Below are 25,571 nucleotides of genomic sequence, written 5' to 3'. Positions count from 1 at the left end.
ACTTTATTGTGATGTCTTAATACTGTTTTTTCTCGCCGTTTTTCAACACCTTACCACTGAGACACATATATTGACATATATTCTTGGTAACAGCATCAACTTCAAATTATGTGTCAATTAAGCTCAAATTTATAAACTGGCCATGAGTGAAGAATTCATACACCAATTATGATAAAATTCCACACAAACGTCTAATAGGATCCAAAGAGGAAGTTGGTGGGATTATATATCCAAAAAGTTAAAGGTTGACTTTACTGTGATGTCTTAATATGCTGCAAAACAGTTTTTCTCACCGTTTTTCAACACCTTACCCCTGAGACACACTCTAAAATCGAATTCAAGAGACCGATTTTACCTATTTAATCGCATTTTTAAAAAAAATCTAATTAACTGATTTCAACTATATTAGATGCAAGCTTTCTCTCAGTGGTTTAGGTTGACAGATATTCTTGGTAACAGCATCAACTTTAAATTATGTGCCAATTAAGCTCAAATTTATAAACTGACCATAAGTGAAGAATTCAGACACCAATTATGATCGAATTCCACACAAATGTCTAATAGGATCAAAAGAGGAAGTTGGTGGGATTATATATCCAAAAACTTAAAGGTTGACTTTACTGTGATGTCTTAATATGCTGCAAAACAGTTTTTCTCGCCGTGTTTTGACAGTTTACCATTGAATCACACTCTAAAATCTAATTCAGGAGACCTGTTTTACACATTTCATTACATTTTTAAAATTCTAATTAACTGATTTTAACTATATTAGATGCAAGCTTTATTCCAGTGGCTGGATTTGACATAATGATGTTGCATCAACTTAATATTATGTATTATTTCATCTCAAATTTCTAAAGTGGCCTTAAGTCAAGAGTCCATGTGCTAATTATGATAAAATTCCACAGAAATGTCTGACGAAAAGATGAAATTGGTGAGATTTTATATCCAAGTCAAAGGTCAACTTTACTGAGATGTCTTAGTATTTTATTTAAAAAAATTTTCTCGCAATTATTCAACACCTTACCCCTGAGACTCACTCTATAAACTAATCTAACAGATCTGTTCTCACCACTTAATTAAATGCAAGGTTTCAAGATAAAGAAAATCTAATTAACTGATTTCGACTATATAAGTTGTGAATGTTATGCAATAGCTTTAGTAGACATAATAATGTTGCATCAGCTTAATGTTATGTATAATTTAAACTCAAATTTCTAAACTAACAAGGACTCTAAACCAATTCTCATGAAATTCTTATCTACTAGGATGAGAAGATTAAAGTGATAAAAAGTCCAAGGTAACATCTATTCCCACCACCTAATTAAATGCATGGATGTGAGGTTCAAGAAAATCTAATTTACTGGTTTAAACATTTTAAATCGCAAACATTATTTGAATGGGTTGTGTTAAATGCTGTAAGTTTGGCAATTTATATTAAAAAAAGAGTAATTTGCTGACAAATTTTAGGGTCCAGACAGTCAAATTGTGAATGATACCAAGAAAAAATTTACATTTTATTTGCAATGGAGGACACAAAGTAATTTTTTAGCTGCATTTGTTTATTCCCTCTATAAAAAAGCAGTCAAAGCGCTGAAAAAAAAGTTTTATTTTTTATTTCAGTCATTTTTCATCCATTTAAGATGCCACACGTAATTATCTATTAGTCACAGATGCCATCTGTTTTTTTAAAAACCCTGCAAAAACATTGTGTTTTATCTTTCTAATTTATCTGTATCGTATTTTATCCACATTGCATTAATGTAAATAACAAAATTTATGCAGTGTTATGCAACAAATAAACAAATATTAAATGCAAATTTATCATTTAACATCTCATTTAGTGTTGCTTTATTTAAAATACAACTACAAGTCAGAGTTGCAGTAATATTAACTTCTTGTTCACCTCCTTCATGGACGTCTGGGATGTGGGTTTTATTTCTCCTCATCTCGCTGCCAACAGCTGTAATTTGGACTCGGGGGGGGAAAACGGTGGGATTTTAGTTATATTTTAACATTTGAGCGGACGGTGAAAGGAAGCATTGACGGGGAAAAGTCGATCCCAGGAGTCTCTTTACGCCGCAGAGGATATAAACTGCTTCCTGGATCCTGCCATCATCTGAACACTTCCTGGTTTTCGCCCTAAAGCCTGCTTCTCTTCCCCGTCTGAGCACACTTTGGAGGGTTTTCTTCTCTGCCTGGTTGAAGTCTGACACATCTTAATCAACACAGGGTGCCGACCCCGAATCACTTCTTCCTCTGCTACAGCTTGAGTGCCTTTTGCTCACTTCTCCGGGTTTATTTTCGCTCTTCTTTAATGTGATGACGTCCTCTCCGCTTCCCTTCACTCTAAATCCAGCCCCGTGATTAAACCTTTTGGTAGATAATAAAGTCATGCTAAGAGAGAACCTGTTAGCTTTGGTGACATTAAAGATTAAGTTACTGTAATTATCCCTGTGAAGTATTGCCTTGGGCTTCACAGGCTTAGCAGTGAGAGGAAAAAAAAGAGGTGGATATGTGATGAGAATCTGCTCTGGAGGGCTTCATGTGTCTGAAAGCACTTTTCGGCTAAAATTAGCAAACATTGACGTTGCTGCGTCGACTTGTGAGTGTGATTTTTTAAGTCTTTGTGGAATTAACTTCCAAAACTATGCAAACAACAGGGTTTGCATGTGTTGCTGCTCTGTATACATGATCTTTTTATCCCTGTGTCTGCACAGGAGTCTACAGAAACCCAGGATTTGCTAACCTGGGCTCAAAAGTTTAAGCTTCTCCAGAGCAGAAAAGGTGTTTTTTTGTGGTGCTTGCAGCATTAAAGAGTGACAGTCTCTAGTTAGCATGTATACGCAGCAGTATGTTGAGCTAAATGTTCGGCTAGCTACCAGAGCTAACTTGTTTGAGCAGGTAAAATGTTTGTTGCATTAGCTTAGCATGTTTGTAAGTCAGCATTTAAACACAAAGAACAGCTGAGATTGTTCTAAAAGCACAAACACTGAAATCAAAACAAATACTGTTTGCTTTTTAATGTCAGAAAATGTCTGTTTCTTTAACCTTGGAACACCAAGCAGCAGTTTGTGGGTGTTTTTTGCTGTTTTGTCACTTTTTTACTCATTGTGAGATTATTTTTTCACTGCAATCTAAAGTCCAGCACCTAGTAAGAAGTAGAGAAAAGTTAAAATATGTGTAGTACAATGCAACTATACTGCCATAAATCATACCAATGAAAAAAATGAATAGTTTAATTTCTTTGGTTATATATTTTGCAAATTCCATACACTATCATTCAAAAGTTTGGGGTCACCCAGACAATTTCATGTTTTCCATGAAAACTCCCACTTTTATTCATGTGCTAACATAACTGCACAAGGGTTTTCTAATCACCAGTTAGCCTTTCAACACAATTAGCTAACACAATGTAGCATTAGAACACAGGAGTGATGGTTGCTGGAAATGTTCCTCTGAACCCCTATGGAGATATTCCATTAAAAATCAGCTGTTTCCAGCTACAATAGTCATTTACCACATTAGCAATGTCTACACTGGATTTATCATTCATTTAATGTTATCTTCATTGGAAAAAAATATTTTCTTTCAAAAATATGACATTTCTAAGTGACTCCAAACTTTTGAATGGTCGTGTACAACATGTTTCTAAAATAGTGTCTATTCACACTACTTCACTACTTAAGTTCTTGACGTTTCCATTCTTGTCTGCCTAGTTCAACCATGAAGGCTTTTCTTATGTGGCGAGTTTTTACACTTGTAGACTGAAGCATTTTGTATAAAATATCTTGATTTGAAGACCAGATTTGGTTACAGAGCAGCATGTCATAGTTCAATGAGTGTTGTTCTTCAAAGCTGACAATCCGTTCTTTCTGATTATACGATATCTGGTTGCGATTAATAGTTTCTTTATGGTGATTTGTTTAAATGATAACATGCCTTCTAAACTGCTGCTGATGGGTTTTGGAGTTCAGAGGACTGAACTGATTCATCATTTTGGATGGTGGCAAGAAAAAAAATGCCCATTTTGCTTGCAACATAGGGCATAAGGTTTCAATTTCCTCTATAGAAAACAGTCAAAACATTGAAAAAAAAAGCACATTTCATCTTGTATTTTAGCCATTGCCCATCCATTTAAGATGTGAACTGCTGTTACTGTTCATCAGGTTTCATTGTATAGTGACTTTATGTTTATTCACAAGTAATTCATACTAATTTAAGGAGACAACACCAAGTTTAAGCAGCAGCAACAAGTGGTTAGTGAAGCTAGCAACAGACTCCAGAGAAAAAAGAACCACAAAGAACCAGCGAGCACTTAACAATCAACTGATTCAACCAATGTCATTTACTTTTAAGACTACAATGAGCAAAGGCAGGGATGTGAAGCATCTACTAGCATCTATAACACACAACTACATGCATTTAAAGCATCCAGTCTTCTATCTGAACACAGATACAGATGATTTTATTGGTTGAACAGGTATAGATAAGGACAACTGTACATTTCTAATCGGAATGTCATTAGTTTTGCATGTAAATAAGAGTTGCGGTACAAACAATCCTAAAAATATTAACAAAACAACAAAAGCTGTCAAAGGTTAGACAATACTGGAGATGAGACTGTTTTTGTTTTACTTTTTTGTTGGTTTCTAGGACTGTTGGCCCATTTAATTCCAGTTCTGTGTATCAGGAGTTGTGATTCCTGCAGCTTTAAAACCTCAAAGGCCTCGACTTTTTTTTCTTTCTGTCCAAACCACCTTTGTGTAGCTTTGCTTCATCAACACCTTGATTAATTACTGTGTTTAGGGAAATTAAACACAACAAAGGCAATTTAAAATGAATCCGAGATGCGTCTTTGTGTCTGCTGTGCTTTGTCTGCAAAACGTATTAAAGTATGAAACCTTCTGGCAGTTTGTCCTTGTTCTAAATTTGGAATAGAGACAAATATTTTCAAGTAGTTCACTATATAAATGGAACTTTACTAATCCCTGGGCAGAGAAATGGAAAATATAACCAACAAAATGGCCTGTGATTGAAGCAAAAGAGCACCGGTCTGGTAGTATTTTTCCCAACATTAACTGGAAAAGGTCAACATTTAATTCTTTATTTACAGTTTTCATGATGGAAACACAAAACTGTTTCGAGAAACCTCAAAGGAGCCCCACAGATGGTATATCTGGGTTTCTTACAGCCTGCTAATCCAGGAAATTGGGATGTAAAGAGGTTTGAACACCTGGAAAACCCAAACACCACCCGAATAAGCTCATTAAACTCAACCCTCCAACTCCTCCACCTTCCTGTAGGTTCAGTAGGCTCTTAGAATTCCATTTAATGGTGGACACTCATTTTAAGAGGAACAAAGGTCCAAATTTGGAGACATAAATCAGCAAATTTTCACCTAGAAAATTTTGAGTCAAACCTTAATTTTAGTTTCATTTGTCCACTTAAGTCTCGTGTTACGGATGAGTTTAGCACCAACACTATTTAGTTCAGTTTAGAAAAAATGCAGTGTTTGTATTCCAAAGCTCCATTTTATGCATATTTTTCAAGTCAGTCAAAGATTTTTCATGCTCCTCTTCACTGCTGCACCTTGCTGGAAGTAAAGATAAAACCAGAACAGTCTTATGTGCAGTATGATGCCGTTAGAATGTTATAAATCATTTAAAGTACAGTAAATTGACATGATGGATAGTTTTGGCCGTTTTTAAATAAAAATATCATTATTTGTCTATTGTTGACTGCTGATGTTTACAATAATTTATATTTTTTTGTGTGATTTTGCTCGATATTAAACATAACAAAATCTGGCCACAATTCATAATAGTTTTTAAATAATGTCCCAAAAAACAATATATTTTGCTAATTTAAATAATTTTTAAAAGACTTAAATACTGTAAACTGATACAGTCACGATGTAAAGTTTGAGCATGTATTTTTTATAGACACACAGACACTATATATATATATATATATATATATATGTGTGTGTGTGTGTGTGTGTGTGTGTGTGTGTGTGTACATATATAGCCATCATCCACTCTCTTATAGATCTTAGATTCAGAGGGTTCTCCAAAAACTGCATATAAAAGATGTAATTCTTCTTTTCTCCACAGTTCAGCATCACATCTGAGAGGGTTTGGAAAATTATCCCAATCATGTGCTCAGTAGTGCTGCTGAAAGATCTGCTGAAGCCCCTCAAACACAGAGCAGTAAAGAAAAACAACTTTATGCATTTGTCCTACGGAGAGAGCCTGAAGTTACTGAGCTGTTTAAGTATTCCTCCCCTCCTTATTCCTTCCTATTTTCTGTTTAATCGCAGCTTCATGGGATCCCGAGCAGGTCGGACCTCTCATTAAAGTGTTTACAGTTATTCTGCGACCTTTTTGGTTTCTGTTAGCGTTAACTGCACTCGTCTTGCTGTAATGGGCTGGTAAGCAGCGAGCTGAGAGTCCGGCCTCAGTGTTAAAGAGGGAAACTAAAAGGCAGAGCTGCTGCTGCACTCCAGGGTCAAAAAATCCCTTTTTTAAACGCACCTACTGAACCCAGTGACAATAAACAGGAACACTAAAGGCAGGCATGGCAACAGCAAATTTTGAGTTCAGCTGAAAATGTTCGGTATACAATCTTCAGGGGGGGTCCAGGGGGGCGCAGGTTTTCAGTAAAATAGAGGTGATTTAGAATGAAAAACATGCATAGAATTACAGAAGACTACATTGTAATGAATAAGTTAATTCAATGAAAAGTTAACTTACTTTTTCTTCAATGTTGTCTTACTGCATTTAGTCCTACAATTTTTACAGTTCTATAGGTCTTTTAACACTATTGACACTGGAGTTCTACACTGGTCACAAAGTCACTTCTAATGTCACAGTTTCCTCTATGGAGTCAGCTGTGTCAGTTTTTTTTACATTTCCAGAACACTCTTTAAACACTATCAGGGATTCATTTTGTCCTGAGTCATGAGTCAAATACCCAATGTTTTGTTAAATGACTCAAATGACTTTTCTCTCAAGCCAATTCCATCGGAACTTGTTTTTGACACTTTTATCTATTTCTAGCACCGATGACTCTTGATCTTTCGATAAAACCCTCATGATTCCACTGAAAACGATCCCAATAGCTCAAAATTCCAACACGAACATGCCGCCATGAATTGTAACAAAAGAATGCATCAAGCAATTTGATTGGTCCAATCGTTGGCAGCTAACCAATTTCGACCAATCACAAGGCCTTTTACAATGCAGCAGGAGCTAGACTGGTTCTCTTTGTTACGCTGCGGGAGAAATGCCGAGCGCTTCTCAAAAACCGGGAGCAAGAGTAACAAAAACATACCTCACCCCCCCTAAAATTTTCTCAACGGATTTGGACGATTCACAGAAACGATCAATTTGAAAATTAAAACGGCGGATTTCCGCGGAACGGCGGAAAATTGCCATGCCTGAAAAGGGCCACTCTAAAACTACACTTTCTGCAGTCAAGTAAATATTGTGAAGCTGGAAAAAACTAAAGACAAGGCTAAAATAGCTCCTCCTGAACCCCTAAATTCATGTATTATATGTCACTAAAACAAATCCTCCAGTTTATAAAGACAACTTAAGATGACTCAAATGATTTAATCACATTTCAGCAGAAAAACATCATTTTTTCTCCTCATAATTATGTCTCACAGAAACTAAATTACGTCTCAATTACATTTTGAAGAAAAAAAAATTATTTGTTTGCAGTGTAGCACAAATATACTTGTAATTAATGTATCTTTACCATTTATTTTGCTGCTTTACTGTCACTTTTTTCAGCCAGATGAGGCGGAACTTGTCACCATGGTAACCTAGAAAATGGAAAAACGTGGTGATTTTGTCGCATGTAAACCCAAATAGTGACATTTTCCCAAATCCTAACTAAGTAATTTTAGTGCCTCAACTTAGCCAAGCATCTAAAATGAAAGTATCTAAAACAATGTAATACTCTCCTAAACTTAACTATTTAGTTTTTGTTTTTAAACCGAACCAGGAAGTGAGTGAAAACTAAAAGTAAACAATGATAGAAAATGAAACAGGGCACCTTTTCAACACATCAGGTCATAAATTAAGTTTATTTTGAGCTAATGTTGTGAGTGCCTTTCAAAACTGTTATATATTTCCAAATTAATAACATTTAATTGTGGAGCTGCAACCAAAAATGACAGTTAAAAGCAACTATTGCAGACTGTGGGTTAGTCTGACTTTATAAACGCAGACTGTGGGTCAGTCTGACTTTATAAATGCAGACTGTGGGTCAGTCTGACTTTATAAACGCAGACTGTGGGTCAGTCTGACTTTATAAATGCAGACTGTGGGTCAGTCTGACTTCATAAATGCAGACTGTGGGTCAGTCTGACTTTATAAATGCAGACTGTGGGTCAGTCTGACTTTATAAATGCAGACTGTGAGTCAGTCTGACTTTATAAATGCAGACTGTGGGTCAGTCTGACTTTATAAATGCAGACTGTGGGTCAGTCTGACTTTATAAATGCAGACTGTGGGTCAGTCTGACTTTATAAATGCAGACTGTGGGTCAGTCTGACTTTATAAATGCAGACTGTAGGTCAGTCTGACTTTATAAATGCAGACTGTGGGTCAGTCTGACTTTATAAATGCAGACTGTGAGTCAGTCTGACTTTATAAATGCAGACTGTGGGTCAGTCTGACTTTATAAATGCAGACTGTGGGTCAGTCTGACTTTATAAATGCAGACTGTGGGTCAGTCTGACTTTATAAATGCAGACTGTGAGTCAGTCTGACTTTATAAATGCAGACTGTGGGTCAGTCTGACTTTATAAATGCAGACTGTGGGTCAGTCTGACTTTATAAATGCAGACTGTGGGTCAGTCTGACTTTATAAATGCAGACTGTGGGTCAGTCTGACTTTATAAATGCAGACTGTGGGTCAGTCTGACTTTATAAATGCAGACTGTGGGTCAGTCTGACTTTATAAATGCAGACTGTGGGTCAGTCTGACTTTATAAATGCAGACTGTGAGTCAGTCTGACTTTATAAATGCAGACTGTGGGTCAGTCTGACTTTATAAATGCAGACTGTGAGTCAGTCTGACTTTATAAATGCAGACTGTGGGTCAGTCTGACTTTATAAATGCAGATTGTGGCTATCAGGATGCTGCTGGCTGCTTGTTTCAGGTAGTTTTCTCCTCCTCTTTCACTTTCTATGTGCTAGGGTTATTTAAAATGACAGAAAACTGTGGAAACTACAGAAATCAACAACCTCCAAGTAAACCTACAGTGAAAATGGTACATTTTGCTAAAGTTTTCGACCGTGAATGACGACAGTGAATAGCTATGAAGATCTACAGAGAGCTTTTGCAGTTTTACAGGAATATTCTTTCATGTTCGTCTTCTGTTTATGGAAAAAGTTCCATTGTCCAAGCATGGAAACTGTAAAAACAGAAGGAATGGTCGGGTTTTCAAATAATCTGTGATGTGCCATTGAATCGGGTTAAGTTATGCATGACGAGGTTCTAGTTGTTTAGCTATTATGATGTGGATTCACTGGTAGAAGCACAAAAACAGGTATCTACAAGGGTCTATATAGTGATATTATATGTGCAAAACTCTGAAAAGTCTCTGAATATTTATCACATGACTTCAGATCACAGCTGAAACAACAATGGCTTCACAGTTGTGCAAGGAAGTGCAACATTTTTAGTTTTTTGCGGTTTCTGTTTAGTGCAAATCCTTTTCATTTTGGAGATTTTCTTAATGAAAAAATGTTGAATAACATGGTTTTGACAAAATATCATGTCTTTGAGCTCAGATTTGGTTTAATTTTCCCATTTAAACCACAAATCACATATGATTACTTCAATGATTATCTGAAAGGTAAAAATCTGCCATTTTTTATGTTTTCAAAGTGTTTGGCTCTGAAAAAAGGTGTGTTTTTATAGATAAATTAACTTTCAAACCACACGTCTAATATTATGTCCATCCCTGTTGGGATGCCAAACCAGCTCTGATCAGTCAGGGAGTGGAAATACATTTAAAGATGGGATTTAGTTTATTTTCACGATGAAACCACAAATTGCACATTATTATTTCAAGGACAATCTGAAAGTTGAAAATCAGCAAAATTTTTCAGTTTTTATAGTTTTAGGCTGTGAAAAATGTAATTTTGGGGATTTTTTAAAGATAGTTTGCCTTTGAAACCTCCTGTGGTGCAGAAAGCTAAAACCATGTCTAATACGTCGATCCCTGTTGTTCCAAAACAACTCTGCATGAATCGAAATTGATTTTAAGCCTTGATTTGGTTCATTTTCCTGATGAAACCACAAATCCACAAATTATTGCTTTGATATCTATTGAGAAGTTTAAAATTGGTTCTGGATATTTTTGAAGGTTAAATTGCAAACATTCAACCAAAATATTCCACAGAACTTAATTTTTTTGTCACTCTGAACTAAATCTGAGATGGTAAAGCAAGACTTTTATCTGAAATGACATCAAATGACCCTTTATTTTTTTGTCCAGCAAGAGACAGAATCTAGTTTTAAGAGCTGTCCGTTGGTTGTTCGTGCTGTGATGCTGAATTAAATCGCCTCATTTAACTCCAGCTATTTAAATAAACATTATTATCAGTGGTAGTAGTGTAACAGATAGCGTTAAATGGCATCAGTAGACTGTTAGTTGAATGTGTTTTGCATCTTCTGAATGTTGAACTGAGCAGCATGTGGCAGTTTCAGTGAATGAGGCTGTTTTCATGCGAGTTTCATCAGATTCCTTCTGCATCGCTGCTGCTTTCTGATGCTGCTGTTGCTAAGAAAAACAGAAAATAACACTCGTATTGAGGTTCTGGTGCTTCAACCGAACAATAAAATGAAAAAGGATTTCTTGAGAGGCTCTCCAGACGAAGGAACAGGAACGTTAATGGCAACAGAGGAGGAATGTTGGGTCGCTTCAGGACAGCAGTGACTGGAACTTCTCCTTGTTGATGGTCGATGTGGGTCCACGATGCGATAAAGTGAAACCAAAACATGGACAGCAACAACAACAGATGGAAAAAGCAGAAAAAAACCCATGATGCAAAAAGTTCTGAGCCAGAAAGTAAACGTAGAAGAACAGCGAATGCTTGTTGTCCCACTACAACTAAACTGCAACTTAAATTGTTACTGTAAAAAACTCCTGTATTTTATGGATGTAATTGCTTGTATTTAATATTTTAAAGTTTGTTGTTATTGTTATTGGTCTGTTTTTTTGTTTACTTTGACGTTTGCTGCTGCCTCTATTGGCCAGGTCACCCTTGTGAAAGAGGTCTCAATCTCTATTATCTGGGTGGAAAAATAAAACAACAGTTGTTGGGCCACTTGTTGATGGTCGATGTGGATCCACAAAACATTAAAGTGAAATCAAAGCATACACAGCAACAACAGATGGAAAAAAACAGAAAAACATCCCTTGATGCAAAACTTCTGAGCCAGAAAGTAAACGTAGAAGACCAGCGATCCTGCAGATTCTCTCCAAACCCAAACCCAGCGTCAGTAAAACCTTCAGTAACTTCTCAGTCAGCCGATCACATTTAATTTCCATTGTTTAGCCACATGTTGCAAACAAGCCGCCTCTGGCCGTCGTCCATCTCGACTCCTCGTCCATTTGCAGGCCCCAATAAAGGCGTTTATGTTGGCAGCAGCCGCCGCCGGGTCCTGGTACCGATCCACATGTTGTCTATAAAGGTCCTAATGGGGAGCTGCCTGGCTATTTGGCAGCAGCAATGACCAATAACATTTTGTAAAACCTCATTTCTGCCTCTAATCAGAGACAGACTTTGTTTTTGGGCCGTTGGTTTCTCTTCAGACTCTCCCACTGAATAGTTGGCTGAGCCAGCGGCTGGAGGGAAAAAGACTCAAAAGGCCGCTGATTTGATTTGCCTCCAATTTGCCACTTATTTTTGTTCTCCGCGGCTCTTGGGCTGCCCTTTCTGAGCGCGCACACCTTCGCTCTTACCAGAGTGGCCATTATTTAGCTCGTAACCAAGCTCCGCTCTCGCAGCTCGTAGCCTCGCACTTTATTGGAAAGCTATCAGTAGTCTTTGTGCATGAATGCAGAATCTGAAGGAAGCACGCAGCAGCCAGCAGTTCTGTTTTATTACTGCACTACGTTTTATTTGATTTGTGTGAGCGGAGGAGCTCCACAATGTAATTCTGTGCATGTGCAGGAATAAGAAAACCAATCAAGCAACGAGCGCATTTGTAAAAAACCATCAGCAATTTGTTATTGTGTTTGGATTTTTGATTAGTGTCGCCATCTGTTTGTCAAGCTGCTGCAGGAGACACGTCGTCATGCTGGAAGGTTTACACCATTTATTCCCATTCTAAGTAAAGATGCAGACTCGTACGATTATTTTAGTGCACACTGAGCTGCTATTCAGGTCGGATAATGAATACTGCTGCAGACACAAGAAACTAACAGCTCACTGATTCTATTAGCCACACATAGATACTACTGGGTCAAAAAGTAGGAAAATACTAAGTTTTTCTGTGATTACATACATAATATAATGTGAAAAAGTGAAGGAATTTTCAACAAATGACTTGAATACTTCTAGACAGGCAGGATTAACCCTTAGATGCTCCAGTGATAGGACCCTGCACTCTTCCATAAGTAGGTCAAAAACGACCTGTTTAAGAATCAATGTATTTTTATGCCAGTTTTGTCATTTTGGTTAAGAATAATAATTTTGTGTTATTGTTTGTATTATATTTTTGTCCACACAAGAAGGATTTCATGTTTGACAAGCAAACCTATCAGTCAATATGTAGCTATATAAATAAATGCACACATGCACACACACACACACTCAATACATAGACATATGCTAGCTAGCTTAGTTAGCTAGCTAATGTTAGCTAACTATAAAGTAGGCTGATTTGGCAGTACATAATAATGACACACACCTTTCACACAAGAATGTTCAGGTATGTTGAAAAATATCCATTTGGTGACATCAAATGTTTTCTGAGGTGAAAACTGTAGATGATCAATATGTAATTGATTGATTTCTGAACTCCATAGGATGTATCTTGTATACATTTTTATGAAAAATAAAAACTAATGTTTTTTTTATGTTCATTATGATCATGTCTTTACAAACTCCATAATTATTTATTATGGAAACAATCACTTATTAATAAAAAATGACTGGATATCACTAAAATGTCAACTAAATAACCGTCAAAATTTAATAGCAAACACCTTCTAATGAGCTAAACAATAATAAAATGAGCTGATTCAGAAATAGTTTGGATTGTGTTCTTTTTATTAAATTGAAATAATCATGACAGAAATTTCTTTTTGTCAATATATCACATTTTAGATGGAAAATAACTAATTGTATCTGTGTTGGAGAAATCACTTCCCCATTACAAAAACACCTCTCCAGGAAGTGTGTTAATTCCAGATCACATGACCTGCTCCACATGATGTCATTTCCTCCTGAAGAAAAGACTGGCCAGACTTCAAGGCTTTCTGACTTATTTAATATAAAGTAGTCAACAGGTTTACTACAATATCTTTAGAAATAACTTTCAATTTCAGTTTTACTCAATTGTATCTATAATATTTAGAAGACTCTAAATCTAAAAATGTCATGTGGTGTTTGGTTATAGGTGGCCATGTTGATTTTAGGCCTGAAAACAGCAAAAATATCAACTATGATACCTGTCAGCTATGTTATAAAAAGTCCTGTAATTATGTATTGACCCAGGCAATACTTCTGTGTATCAGGTCTTGCTGTGTAAAATAATCTTCCTGATCAGTGAGACTTCTGACATAGTGTGTGTGGTCCACAGTAAATATATTCCTGACAGTTACAATTGAGTTTCAAGTTTCATTTTGAAGTTTTCATATCGGTTATCTGAAGCTGTCACAGCGGACAAGAAGAAAACCAAATCCCAAAAAACTAATCTAGAGAAAGGAAATGGAAAAGCTGCCTGTCAGTCTTTCTGTGTGGTTTCTCACAATGAATAAAAGCGGCTCTGATTGGACGGTTCGTGACTCGCCGCCACTGGAAGCTCTTTTGGTCTTTGTTGTATTAATCTGGGAGGGCTGTAGCTCAGAGCTGCTGTTCGTCACGTTTGTGTTTGAAGAAGTTTCATCTAAATACTGAGCTGGAGCCACGAGTCTCTGGTTCACTGTAGAACAACACAAACAATGACTGAACTCCTGTACGATCATTTAAACCATGAAAGGAGAACGATCAGGTCCCTTATAGATCTCAAACTGTCTTTCTCTGCAGAACTCTTTCTTTCTTTACCAGGAAAGCATAAAAATAAATTCACATGCAGGCAAGAGCTGCAGCGATTAACCAATTTATCGATCAATTATCAACTATTAAAATAATACCCAGCTATTTTAAGAATCCAGTAACTGATAGGATGGATTTTTTAAGGGAAAACGTTAAAATGTGAATATTTTTGGCCCGATATTCACATCCAGAGTAAAATTCTCAACGGTTTTGGTTGACCCCTTAACAATAATAATAATAATAATAATAATAATAATAATAATAATAATAATAATAATAATAATAACTTTTTTTGGTGATTTTGCTAAATATTACATGCAATTTAATAAAACAAAGGCAATCTGTATACATAATGCTTAATATGCATATTTTTTCTTTTAAATAACACCAAATATTTGCAAGATAATATTTTTTGCTGGTTTAAATATGATGAAAAAAGTGTAATTTTCACGGCGAGGGATCAGTAAAATTGGTTTTATCTTAAATATTGCAAAAGAATGAATTACCATTTATTAAAATACAGATTGTTATGGTTTTTAAGGTTAAAATGTAAATTAATGTATCTTTTTTGTGATTTTAAAAGATATTAAGCATGATTTAACAAAACAGGGAATATTTGTAAAATAGTTAAAATTTTATGAGCATTTTTTCTTATTTCATATTTTTTCATATTTTTTCTTTCAAATAACAGCAAATATCTGTGAAATAATATTCTATATTATAATATATTTTGTCTCATTTAGATACAGTAAATTGATGTGGACATGATTGTTTCATTTTTTTTTTAGCTTGTTTTGACAATCAACCAGTAAATTAGTACATCATTTATAATTTTTCTGTCCTTCATAAACAAAATTTTTCTTTCAAACAACAAATATCTGTAGAAAACCCAAAAATATTTTCGGCTGCATTAAATACAATAAATTCATGTCTTGATGATGACAGTTTTGGCCTATTTTATTATTATTATTTTTATTTGTGTGATTTTGACACAACATTTAAATTAATACTTTTTTTCTGTGATTTTGCTCGATATTGATTGTAATTTAACAAAACAGGGGCAAACTGTCCATCATATTTTTTAAATAATGTGAAAAAAAACATATTTCACTAATTTAAAGCATCAAACATGGTAAAACATTGAATTACCATTTATAAAAATACTGATTTTAATGTAAATATTTCTTACTGTCTTGGCCTGTTTCTTATGGTTAACAAGTCAGTTGACATTACTTTTCTGTGATTTTACTCATTAATATCTATAATTTAACAATAGAGAAAAAAACTATTAAATAATAAAATATTTATAAATTTTCAGCCCTTAATATGCATAATTTTCTTTCACATAATAGCAAATATCTGTAATAAAAAAATACTTAAAATGCACAATTTTTTTTAAAAATAAGGTTAAAATAACAACATTGTTTCCTCATTCAAATATTTGAAAAATAGTAGAAAAAATAAATACAATAAAAATAAATTCAAAAGATTAATTTTATGCTTAAACATTGTAAAATAATCAATTACCATGACCATTTTTGATGTGATTTGGCTTGTGTTCCACATTTAACATGTGAACTAATACATATTTTCTGTGATTTTATGAGTTATTATTTGGAATTTTTTTTTAAACTGGGAAAATATGTAAAATAACGATATATTTTTCTAAAAACAACACTTAACACATATATAGTAACACATTTTTTCTTCAATTTAGACTTCAGATGACCCTAAATGTGACAGAGTTTTGTCCACTTTAATCTCTTCCCCAGAAAAACAATAAAAAAACAAAAGCGATGTTGAGATTTTTGAGAACAGCTTCAATCGGGATGACAGTTTTGTGTCTTTTTTTTTTTTGCTTTTCTGATTCTCTCAGTGTTTTTTCTCGTCTCTTCTATCAGACCGGACATCACAAAGATCTCTCGCTCTGCTCCTCTGCATCCCGCCATCAAACCCAAATATAAAATCTGAGCGTACACGATGAGATTTCCTCCTTTTTTGTGTGTCTTGCTGACTGGTGTTTCGGCGCCTCCTGTCTCGCGCCATTTGTTTCAGTTAGCAGCTAATGCGTGCAGCTGTCAGAAGCCATCAGCTCTGGTGGGGTGAGGCCGACAGTAAATTGTGTTTTTCCACAGAGTTATTAGGCTGTTATTACGGTGCTGGAAGTGAACAATGCCTCCTCGTCTTCATGGGCGGACAATTAGAATCATCATTAATCGCCACTATCAGTGCATCGGCGGGGCAGAGGGGGTGCAATGGAGTTATAGACCACTTATGGGCTAATCAATCAATGCAATCGCTAACTAAACTGTCTTTCATTGTGCCAGGGCTGAGTGGCTGGTCAGCGGCTCGACTCTCGGCATGTGAGAGGAATGTTTATTTGTGGTAATGTTCTTATAATCTCTCATCTTTAAGGTCATTTTCCATTTTCTCTGCAGAGCCGCATCATAAGTTTCCAAGCAATCAAGTAGCTATAATGGTTTTTTTTGCAGCTCCAGTGCAGCTAAACGTTTCTCTCAGGAGATGGCAACGAACAAATAGGAGCTAAAAGTGCAGAGTGATGAACGCTAATGCCGTTAAAAAGCTGAAACTTCTCAACCCAGATGATAAAATCTCAATTCTGTGGATAAAACATTAATAAATACAGCTTCAGCTTTAGTTTAGTAGCTCAACAGGAGCTAAAAGTGCAGAGTGATGAACGCTAATGCCGTTAAAAAGCTGAAACTTCTCAACCAAGATGATAAAATATCATTTCTGTTCATAAAGCATCAATAAATACAGCTTTAGCTTTAGTTTAGTAGCTCAATCGGAGCTAAAAGTGCAGAGTGGTAAACGCTAGTGCGGCTAAGAAGCTGAAACTTCTCAACCAAGATGATAAAATGTCGATTATGTGGATAAAACATCAACTAATGCAACTTTGGCTTTAGTTTAGTAGCTTAATATGAGCTGAAAGTGCAGAGTGATGAACACTAATGCTGTTAAAAAGCGTTAAAATCTCAATTCTGTTCATAAAGCATCAATAAATACAGCTTTAGCTTTAGTTTAGTAGCTTAATAGGAGCTAAAAGTGCAGAGTGGTAAACGGTAACGTGGCTAAGACGCTGAAACTTCTCAACCAAGATGATTAAATGTCGATTGTGTGGATAAAACATCAATTAATGCAGTTTCAGCTTTAGTTTAGTAGCTCAATCGGAGCTAAAAGTGCAGAGTGATGAATGCTAATGCTGTTAAAAAGCGTTAATATGTCAATTCTCTGGATAAAACATCAATTAATGCAGCTTTAGCTACAGTTTAGTAGCCGAATCTGAGTTAAAAGTGCAGAGCGATGAATGCTAATGCCGCTAAAAAAGCTAAAACTTCTCAACCAAGATGATCAAATGTTGATTATGTGGATAAAACATCAATTAATGCAGCTTTAGCTTCAGTTTAGTACCTTAGTTGGAGCCGTATAGATCCCCCACAAGTACAAACGGACAGATGAGCTTGTTATCAGGAACGCTGATGTCGCCTGCAGCCATAATTATGTTTCTTCTTCTTGTTCTTCCCCCCAGATGACCCAGGAACAGTGCACTCATAGGAACAATGTCCAGAGTTCAGAGAAACCCCAAGTTTACAAAGTGGGAATATACGGCTGGAGGAAACGCTGCCTTTACTTCTTCGTCCTGCTGCTGATGATCCTGATCCTGGTCAACTTGGCTCTAACTATCTGGATCCTAAAGGTCATGAACTTCACCATAGTAAGTCCACTTCTGTTCTTCTTCTGCTGCTGCTGGTTTGTGGTCTTAATATGAGGAACGTTCCTCATCGATCGAGGTATTTTTAAACTGCTTTATTGAGCACAAACTGTTCTTGCAAAAGTTTCAAGCGCAAATCTTCTTATTTGTCCTTTTTTATTTGGTTTGATTGTTGCTTTGCAAACCGGTTTTAAGGTTCATTACCGCCACCCGCTGGACTGGAGTGTGGAAGAAAGTTACAATTTATTTTCATAATGAGGCTAAAATGTAGAAAACTGGAAAATAAAAGCCGTACAACTTGCTATATCTGCAAATATTTTGAGAGGAGATACACCAAGGTTCATGAACATAACAAAAGAAATCCTGTTAAAAAATTAAATTAAAATAATAGTAATACTTTTTGTTCTGGCACCCTGGCTGCCAAAAGTAAAAAAATATGTTAAACACTATGTCTAACATTCAAAAACAAATAATAGTAATAATAATAATGGCAAATATTTGCAAAGAATTCTTATTTTAAGCAATGACATACAGCAAAACTGTGTCATTTTACAATAATTCACTGTAAAATAACAAATAACCATTTTATTTCCCATTTTTCAACCCTTATTATACACAGATGTTCTTTCAAATAATAGCAAATATCTGTAAAATATATTTAAAGCAGATTTATGTACAGAAAAAAAACAAATTACTATTTGTAAAAATACAGATTTTTGACATTCTTTACATTTTCAGCTATTTAAATGCAGAATACATGGACTATATCATCTGATACTATTTTTATAGTTTTCCTAGATATGTGTTATTTAATGGAGTATTATTATAATGTATCTAATAATTTAAAAAGAAACAATAAAAGCAGCGAATATCTGTAAAATATATATTTTTTCTGTTTATTGATGATGCAAATATAGTGAAAAAAGTTTATATATATATATATATATATATATATATATATATATATATATATATATATATATATATATATATGATGTTGACATCATTTACAGATTTGGCCTGTTTTCATTTTTTTTATAGTAAACATGTAAATTACACATTTTAAAACTAGTTTTACTGGTTAGTATATGTGAATATAGAATAATATACGTAAAAAATACAGATTATTGATGTGGACATGTGGCCAGTTAACTAGTAAATTAGAAGTTTTTTTTACAGATTTTATCAGATATTATCTGTAATTTTATGAAAACTGGTAAAAACTGAAAATAACAGTAAATTGTTCAAGAAATTGCAGTTAAAATCTGTTTTAAAATGTTAATTTCTGACAGCATACATAACATTAAGGAACAGCTTCGGTGCAGAAATTCAATTTGTTTCTACCATTCAGTTAGTTGATTTTAATAATTTTAATGGGTTTAAAGTGTGTTTTATGAAGGAAAACTGCATCTGATTGGGACTCAGTATCTGCGGACACTGAATATTCTTTAACTACATACTAAATCTGGGTTTCTATTCAAATATTCTGTGATTCCACCTGACGTGATGTCTTACTGGATAATTCATTAAATATGGACACGGTCTACATTTACACCTCAGATTCTGGTTTTTCTTCATTCCATATTTATGAAGGTCATGTTGGGGTTTGCCTGCTGTTGGATGGGCTCTTCTGCATTTGTGTTCTGTGGTTGTTTGAGCCTCTGCAGGAGGTTCGAGTGATAAAAACTCGTATTTCTGGAGAAGCACAACAATGAAATCGCTGCTTCTGATCAGCTGCAGAAACTGACTTCATGGTTTCTCCTTAAATCTCCACTTTCCTGCTGCACTCTTTGTTCCTTCGCTCAGCCGTCAGCTTCTTGTGATAAAAAAAAACAAAAAAACAAAAATAAAAACAATCACACAACAATTTTTTCTCTCCCCACTGAGCGCGTTTAGTGAAAGTGAAGCAGATCTAAAGGATGTCGCCCCCATTTTCCTCTTCTACCCCTCCATCAAACTGAACTAACACTCGGAGCGCAGAGCTGAGTTTCAACTGGGAATCGCACAATTTGCATTTATTTTTCTGCATTTTTAAAGCTGTCTGCTGGATTGTTTTCTCATTTAGTTTACAGAGATGATCTTCTAGTTTGTCTTGCTGACATTTCTCTGCTTGCTGTTTGAGTCTTTATTCATTTTTCCTGTCAACAAACTGGACGAATAAACAATTTAATAATCTTTTAAAGCCAAACTGTCACCAGGAGCCAGATGTGATCAGGAAAAATTAAAAACCAAATCAAGGATTCGACTTTTTGTATCTTTTTGCTCGTATCACCTTTTCAAAACTTCCTTTCATTTATTTCACAACAACTGTAGTCAACATTCACAACATGTTTCCAAGTGCACACAAGTTTAACTAATACGGGGCAAAAAATGACACTATAATTTTACTAGTTATGTTTTTATTTGTCTGCTTTGGACACTGTACCCCTACACTGCCTGCAGTTCAATCCAAAAAAATATGTAATGTCTGTAATGTCCCAGTTTGTCACAGTTTGTCACAGCTGAGTCACTGATGGCTTCAAAGTTGCACCAAACGGTGCAGAATTTTTAGTTTTTTACAGAAAATACTTTAAATTTAACAAGATTTTAAATTAAACATGTTGAGTGAAGTGATTTTGTTAAAATTTAACACTCAAAGATAGAATGGCATGACGCTGATGAGTAGTTCGAGGACCATCGTAAACTTCAAAACCCAACGAGTCTCTCAGTTTTTACAGCTTCTTGCTTTGATAAATGGTGCGATTTACACAGTTTGAAACTCCTGCTATACTGTTTTTAACTTATATCGCTTTAAAAATATATCTTGTATATATTGTGATATTCTATACATGTATTTTTGAATTATTTTTCACCAGCCCAATGGTGAGCCAATGCACCGAAATTTCATTCAAATGTGCAAAACCCAAAAAGTCTCAGTTTTTCCAGTTTCTTGCTCTGATAAATGGTTTAATTTTGGGGAATTTGTAAAAACAACATGCATTTTAAACCCGCAGGCAAGTTTTTGTGGTTAAGAGAGTGAATTTTTGCATGAATGTTGTAAAAACTTTACAAAATACTTCACATGAAAAGAAAAAAATGAACAAATAAAAGCAACATATATCCTATCTAATATTTATTCTAGATGCCCAAACATATCTTTAATACATCTGGCTTCACTCGTTTGATGCTTCATGAACTCGACAGAACATCAATTTTAAAATTTATGCACAAAATACCGACATTTGACTGCAGCTGAGTCTCTGATGACTTCACAGTTTTACCAAGGAACGCAGAATTTTGAGTTTTTTACAGAATCTGGTCGGAGTAAACGCTTTAAATTTAACAAGATTTTAGAAGAAATAGAGATGATTAAAATGTTACAATTTCAAGCTTGGAGTTGTTTACGTTTCCCAACAGAATGGCATGAAACTGAATAGTAGGAAAGTTAGTTTTTACAGTGTTTTGCTCTGATAAATGGTGTAATTTTGGCGATTTGGGCATTTTAAACCTTAGTATTTCTCAAATTTATGAGTTTTCAATCACTTGGTATAGATTTTAAGTCAATTTTGGATTTTCAAATTGTTTCTGAAAATTTCCCAAGTCATTTTGAACAAAATGTTGGGACATTTTTCATCATTTTGGACAGTTTTATGTAATTTTGTATAAGTTTTGAGTTGCTGTCTACATGCTTTGTCATTCTGGCAAAGGTTCTGTCAGAGGTTGACAGCGCAAAGTTAACTCAGGTTTAAAACCCTAACCCAGGTTTTTTCAAAATACATCACAATAAAAGAACAAATAAAAGCAAAATAGACAGGAGGTAAAATGCAAAGTAAATGGAAAGAGAATAACATCAGTGATTAGTCAGATTTAAGCTAAGTAAAACATTGTATAGATTCCAGTCTGTCCATTCTATCTGATGTCTACTGTAGAGCCTATGTGTGAATATATATCTTTAAATAATCTGCTGTTTGATGCTTCATTACCTAGATATAACATGATTGGTCACATTATTCCGTCTGCAGAGCTGCTGTCTTTCCAAAACCTTTCTGAGCTCTAACTGAGTCTGACTGTTTCTCTTCTTCCCACCACTTTCTCTGATTTTCACCGTTTCTCACTGTCTCTGTCTGTTTCTGTCTCTGCTTAGTAATCCGGCGATCCTGCAACGAATCAGACACAACAACACACAAACACGTAAATATATCTATAAATAAATATATATACAGAACGTAGAACCACACACGTGGCTGCAGCTGTGAATAAAACATGAGTTCTGCTTCACAGCGGTGCTTTAATATGAGATCTACATAAATCAGGGAGCAGTTTCTCAGACGCTGACAGAGAGCTGCACTCGGAGCTGCAATGTTTTTAATGCGTCAGCTTCCCGATTATAGAATTTAAAAACATTTGAAAGATAAGTTTGAAAGGGGAAGATGTAAAATCAGAGAAAACATTTTTTGCCTTTAAGTTTCAGATCTGGATGGTGCTGCTGCTGGTTCTGAGCGTCTAATATTCTGTCCCGCAACCTGTTTCACATGCAGTTGTTAAACCATTTCAGACCAGGTTTTAAAGCGCTGCAATTCACAATTAACTCGCCAGTTCTTCAGAAACTAAATCTAAAGTCTTTCTGCATCCCTGATCTACGGTCTTGCGTACACAAATTTGAAATCACAAAATATTCTGAGCAGAATTGAGTCATTTTACATGTTTTGTGTGAAATTGTTGAGCTAATTTAACAGATTCTGATACGTGAAGAAAATCAGAGGATGCTAAACAATCAGTCAGTCCACCACTTTTTCTCCAACTGAAACATCTCAACTACTGGACGGATTACTGTGAAATTTCGTACAGATGTTTATTGTCCCCTGAGGATGACGTCTAATCATCCCTTGACTTTTCTTGCAAAGCTTCAAGGAGATCTAGTGTCAAAAAACTTCAACATCTGCTTGGATTTCCACCAAATTTGGTCCAGAAATTCATAATTTATCTTTATAACGCTGATCTGACTTTCCCCCAGGTCCAACTTTTAGTATTTCTGCTTTTCAACCTGCAAAACCAACCTCAAATCCCATGTAGCCTTTGTTCTCTGAGCTAATTAGGAAATATTAGCATGCTATGATGCTAAATTCAGATGGTAAACCTGCTTAAAATAAGCATGTTAGCATTTAGCTTAGGCAATTTAGCAACTAATACGGAGCTGCTAGCATAATCATAATAAGATATTTTATTTGTATAGCACTTTTCTGGGCACTCAAAGACGCTTTACGGGTAAAAGGCAAATAATAAAGCATAAAAAAGTTGGATGTCGATGCAGAAAAGCTAAAACCTACAACCCCACTGCATCATTTCTGCTCTAAAAGGTTGACAAATGTGTTTTTCTGGAAACTTTTGCAATACTTTAGATCATCCTGAGCTCCCTAAAATCAGAGTAAATGATGTTTCTCGTAGATTTGTTGTGGAAAATGTGACTCTTTTTAGTGACCATAACTCTTAGTCAGTTCTGAACCACTATATGATGCAGTCCTAGTGTTAACTGCAGTACGTGTACAGTCTGTAGTGTTTGCATGTGGCCAGACTTCATCATCTGACTGTGCAGTGTCTCGTAGAACCCGTGCCAGCATGGTTTTACGCCTTTAGTCTTGTTTGCTAACAAATTTCAACGTTAAGTAGATGATGTGATGTTATTTCAGTAGCAAATGCTAGCTACTTCACTAAAAACAAAAGCAAAGCACATTTAAGAAGAGAAAGCTGAGTTTAGATTGGACACCACATGGCACAAATATCTAGAACTTTGCTCTCTTGCTTGCATTTCTAGTCTCTCTCCACTATTTTTATCAAATAAAGGTAAAAACTGTAGAAAAATTGTCTAATCTGCTCGAAGAAATGACAGAAGAAGAAGGGAGAACTGTATATGCCCAAATGTTTTCAGCATATCTGCTCCATAAACAGTCTCTATTCTTATAATTGCATTTGTTTTGCAAGGTGTGCAGCAGAGAAATGGGTAGTAAAGTGTCTGTAATTTTAAAATTTTACTTCAGATATATAGAAAATAATTGGTTTATATCGAACAGGGCTTCTACTTTGGAGTCAGTCAAAGTTTCCTCTTTAACTTTGTCCGGAAACTAAAAACAAAGCAATTTCAAAATAAAAGCTTTCTTACATCATACAGCGATCAGCCATAACATTAAAACCATCGACAGCTGAGGTGTACATCATTGATTTTCTCGTAATAATGCAGCATTTTGCTCAGAAACGTTGGGTCCTGGCATTCATCTGAAAGTTATTTTGACATGTACCACCTACTAAGAACACTCCTATTGGGTGACAACAGCCCCCCAGTAAGACAATGTGTCCCACTACACCTCAAAAACTGCTCAAGAACAGCTCAAGGAACACAACCAAGAGCCTCCAAACTCTCTACATCCCAATGCAGTGGATCATCAACGGGATGCTTCGGAACAAGTCCAATCTATCGAGGTCAAAGCCAAACCCTACGACCTACAGGACCCAAAAAGCACCAATAGACACCACCAAAGATCCTATACCCGACATGTCAGAACTCTTTTGGTTTCATGAAGAAAACCTACACAATATTATGCCAGTGGTTTTAATGTTGTGGCTGATCTGTACATATGTGCAGGTGTGGCTACCAAACAGATAAAATCTGTGGCAAATCTGCTCCATAAATGGTCTGAAAATGTTACACAAGAGCATAAATCCCAAAAACGTCTCCTGATTTTTGACTCTCTTAAAGGTCTGAGGTGTCTCTGAAGTTTGTTGTTGCTACAAACTGACAAGTTAAAGTTCCTTGAAGATGAACTTTGCAGAAAACTTGTCTTGTGCCTCCAAATTGATGCACTTGGAGGTAACGTCAGTCTCATCGGAAGTGCTTCTGGCACTGGTAAAGATCTGTTGTGTTGGACTAGATGTTGATGTCCCTTCTTGCATACATGAGACACCTACTAAGACTCTGTGGGATGGTCAGTGAGTGAGGGCATCTTCTGGGTTATTAAGTGGGCGCCCTCTTTCCTCGGTGCTTTGCTGATCGGCCCATGACACGTCCAGAGGGTTCAGCAGTGAATCCCAGCATCCCAGGTTCACCCCTAGATGCCATCTACTCACCTGACAGCCCAGGTGGAGTCCTTTCTCTTCATCCACAGCCACCGACTTCCTTTTCAGCAGCTCTGGAGAGGTCCTTGATCCCCTGCCTGTGAAAAATGTGTCCAGATTTTTGACCCTCTTAAAGGTCAGAGGTGTCTCTCAAGTTTGTTGTTGCCACAAACTGACAAGTCAAGTTCCTCGAAGATGAACCGACTCATTTTGGTACAAAAAGCTTGTCCTGTGCTTCCAAACTGTTGCACTTGGAGGTAACGTTGCCCTCATCAGAGGTGCTTCAGGCCTCATTAAAGCTATTTTCAGCAACTGAAATGACGATTCTTACAATCCTCATTGAGTCAGTAGAAATCCATGAATATGAGATCAGCAGATGTTAGACGGTCCGTTCCTGCATTTAAAGCAGCTAAACTCACTGACTCTGCATGAGTGGGAGCAGGAGGATGGTTGGAGGAGGCGTG

At 35.7% G+C, this 25,571-nt stretch overlaps 1 protein-coding gene across 2 annotated transcripts in view; it reads left to right on the top strand.

The window, feature by feature from the left end:
• The window catches only part of sgcd (sarcoglycan, delta (dystrophin-associated glycoprotein)), a 471,411-nt gene that overhangs the window by 276,737 nt on the left and 169,103 nt on the right, over nucleotides 1-25,571 (top strand). For both annotated transcript variants that reach the window (XM_055017413.1, XM_023263457.3), the window contains one exon: nucleotides 17,839-18,024. In XM_055017413.1, the coding sequence (XP_054873388.1) occupies nucleotides 17,839-18,024 (186 nt within the window). The remainder of the gene's footprint in view (nucleotides 1-17,838; nucleotides 18,025-25,571) is intronic.

Source organism: Amphiprion ocellaris, chromosome 14 (assembly GCF_022539595.1).
Source record: "Amphiprion ocellaris isolate individual 3 ecotype Okinawa chromosome 14, ASM2253959v1, whole genome shotgun sequence".
Lineage (NCBI taxonomy): Eukaryota > Metazoa > Chordata > Actinopteri > Pomacentridae > Amphiprion > Amphiprion ocellaris.
Note: the sequence above shows the minus strand (reverse complement) of the source record. Positions and strands in the feature narration are given on the sequence as shown.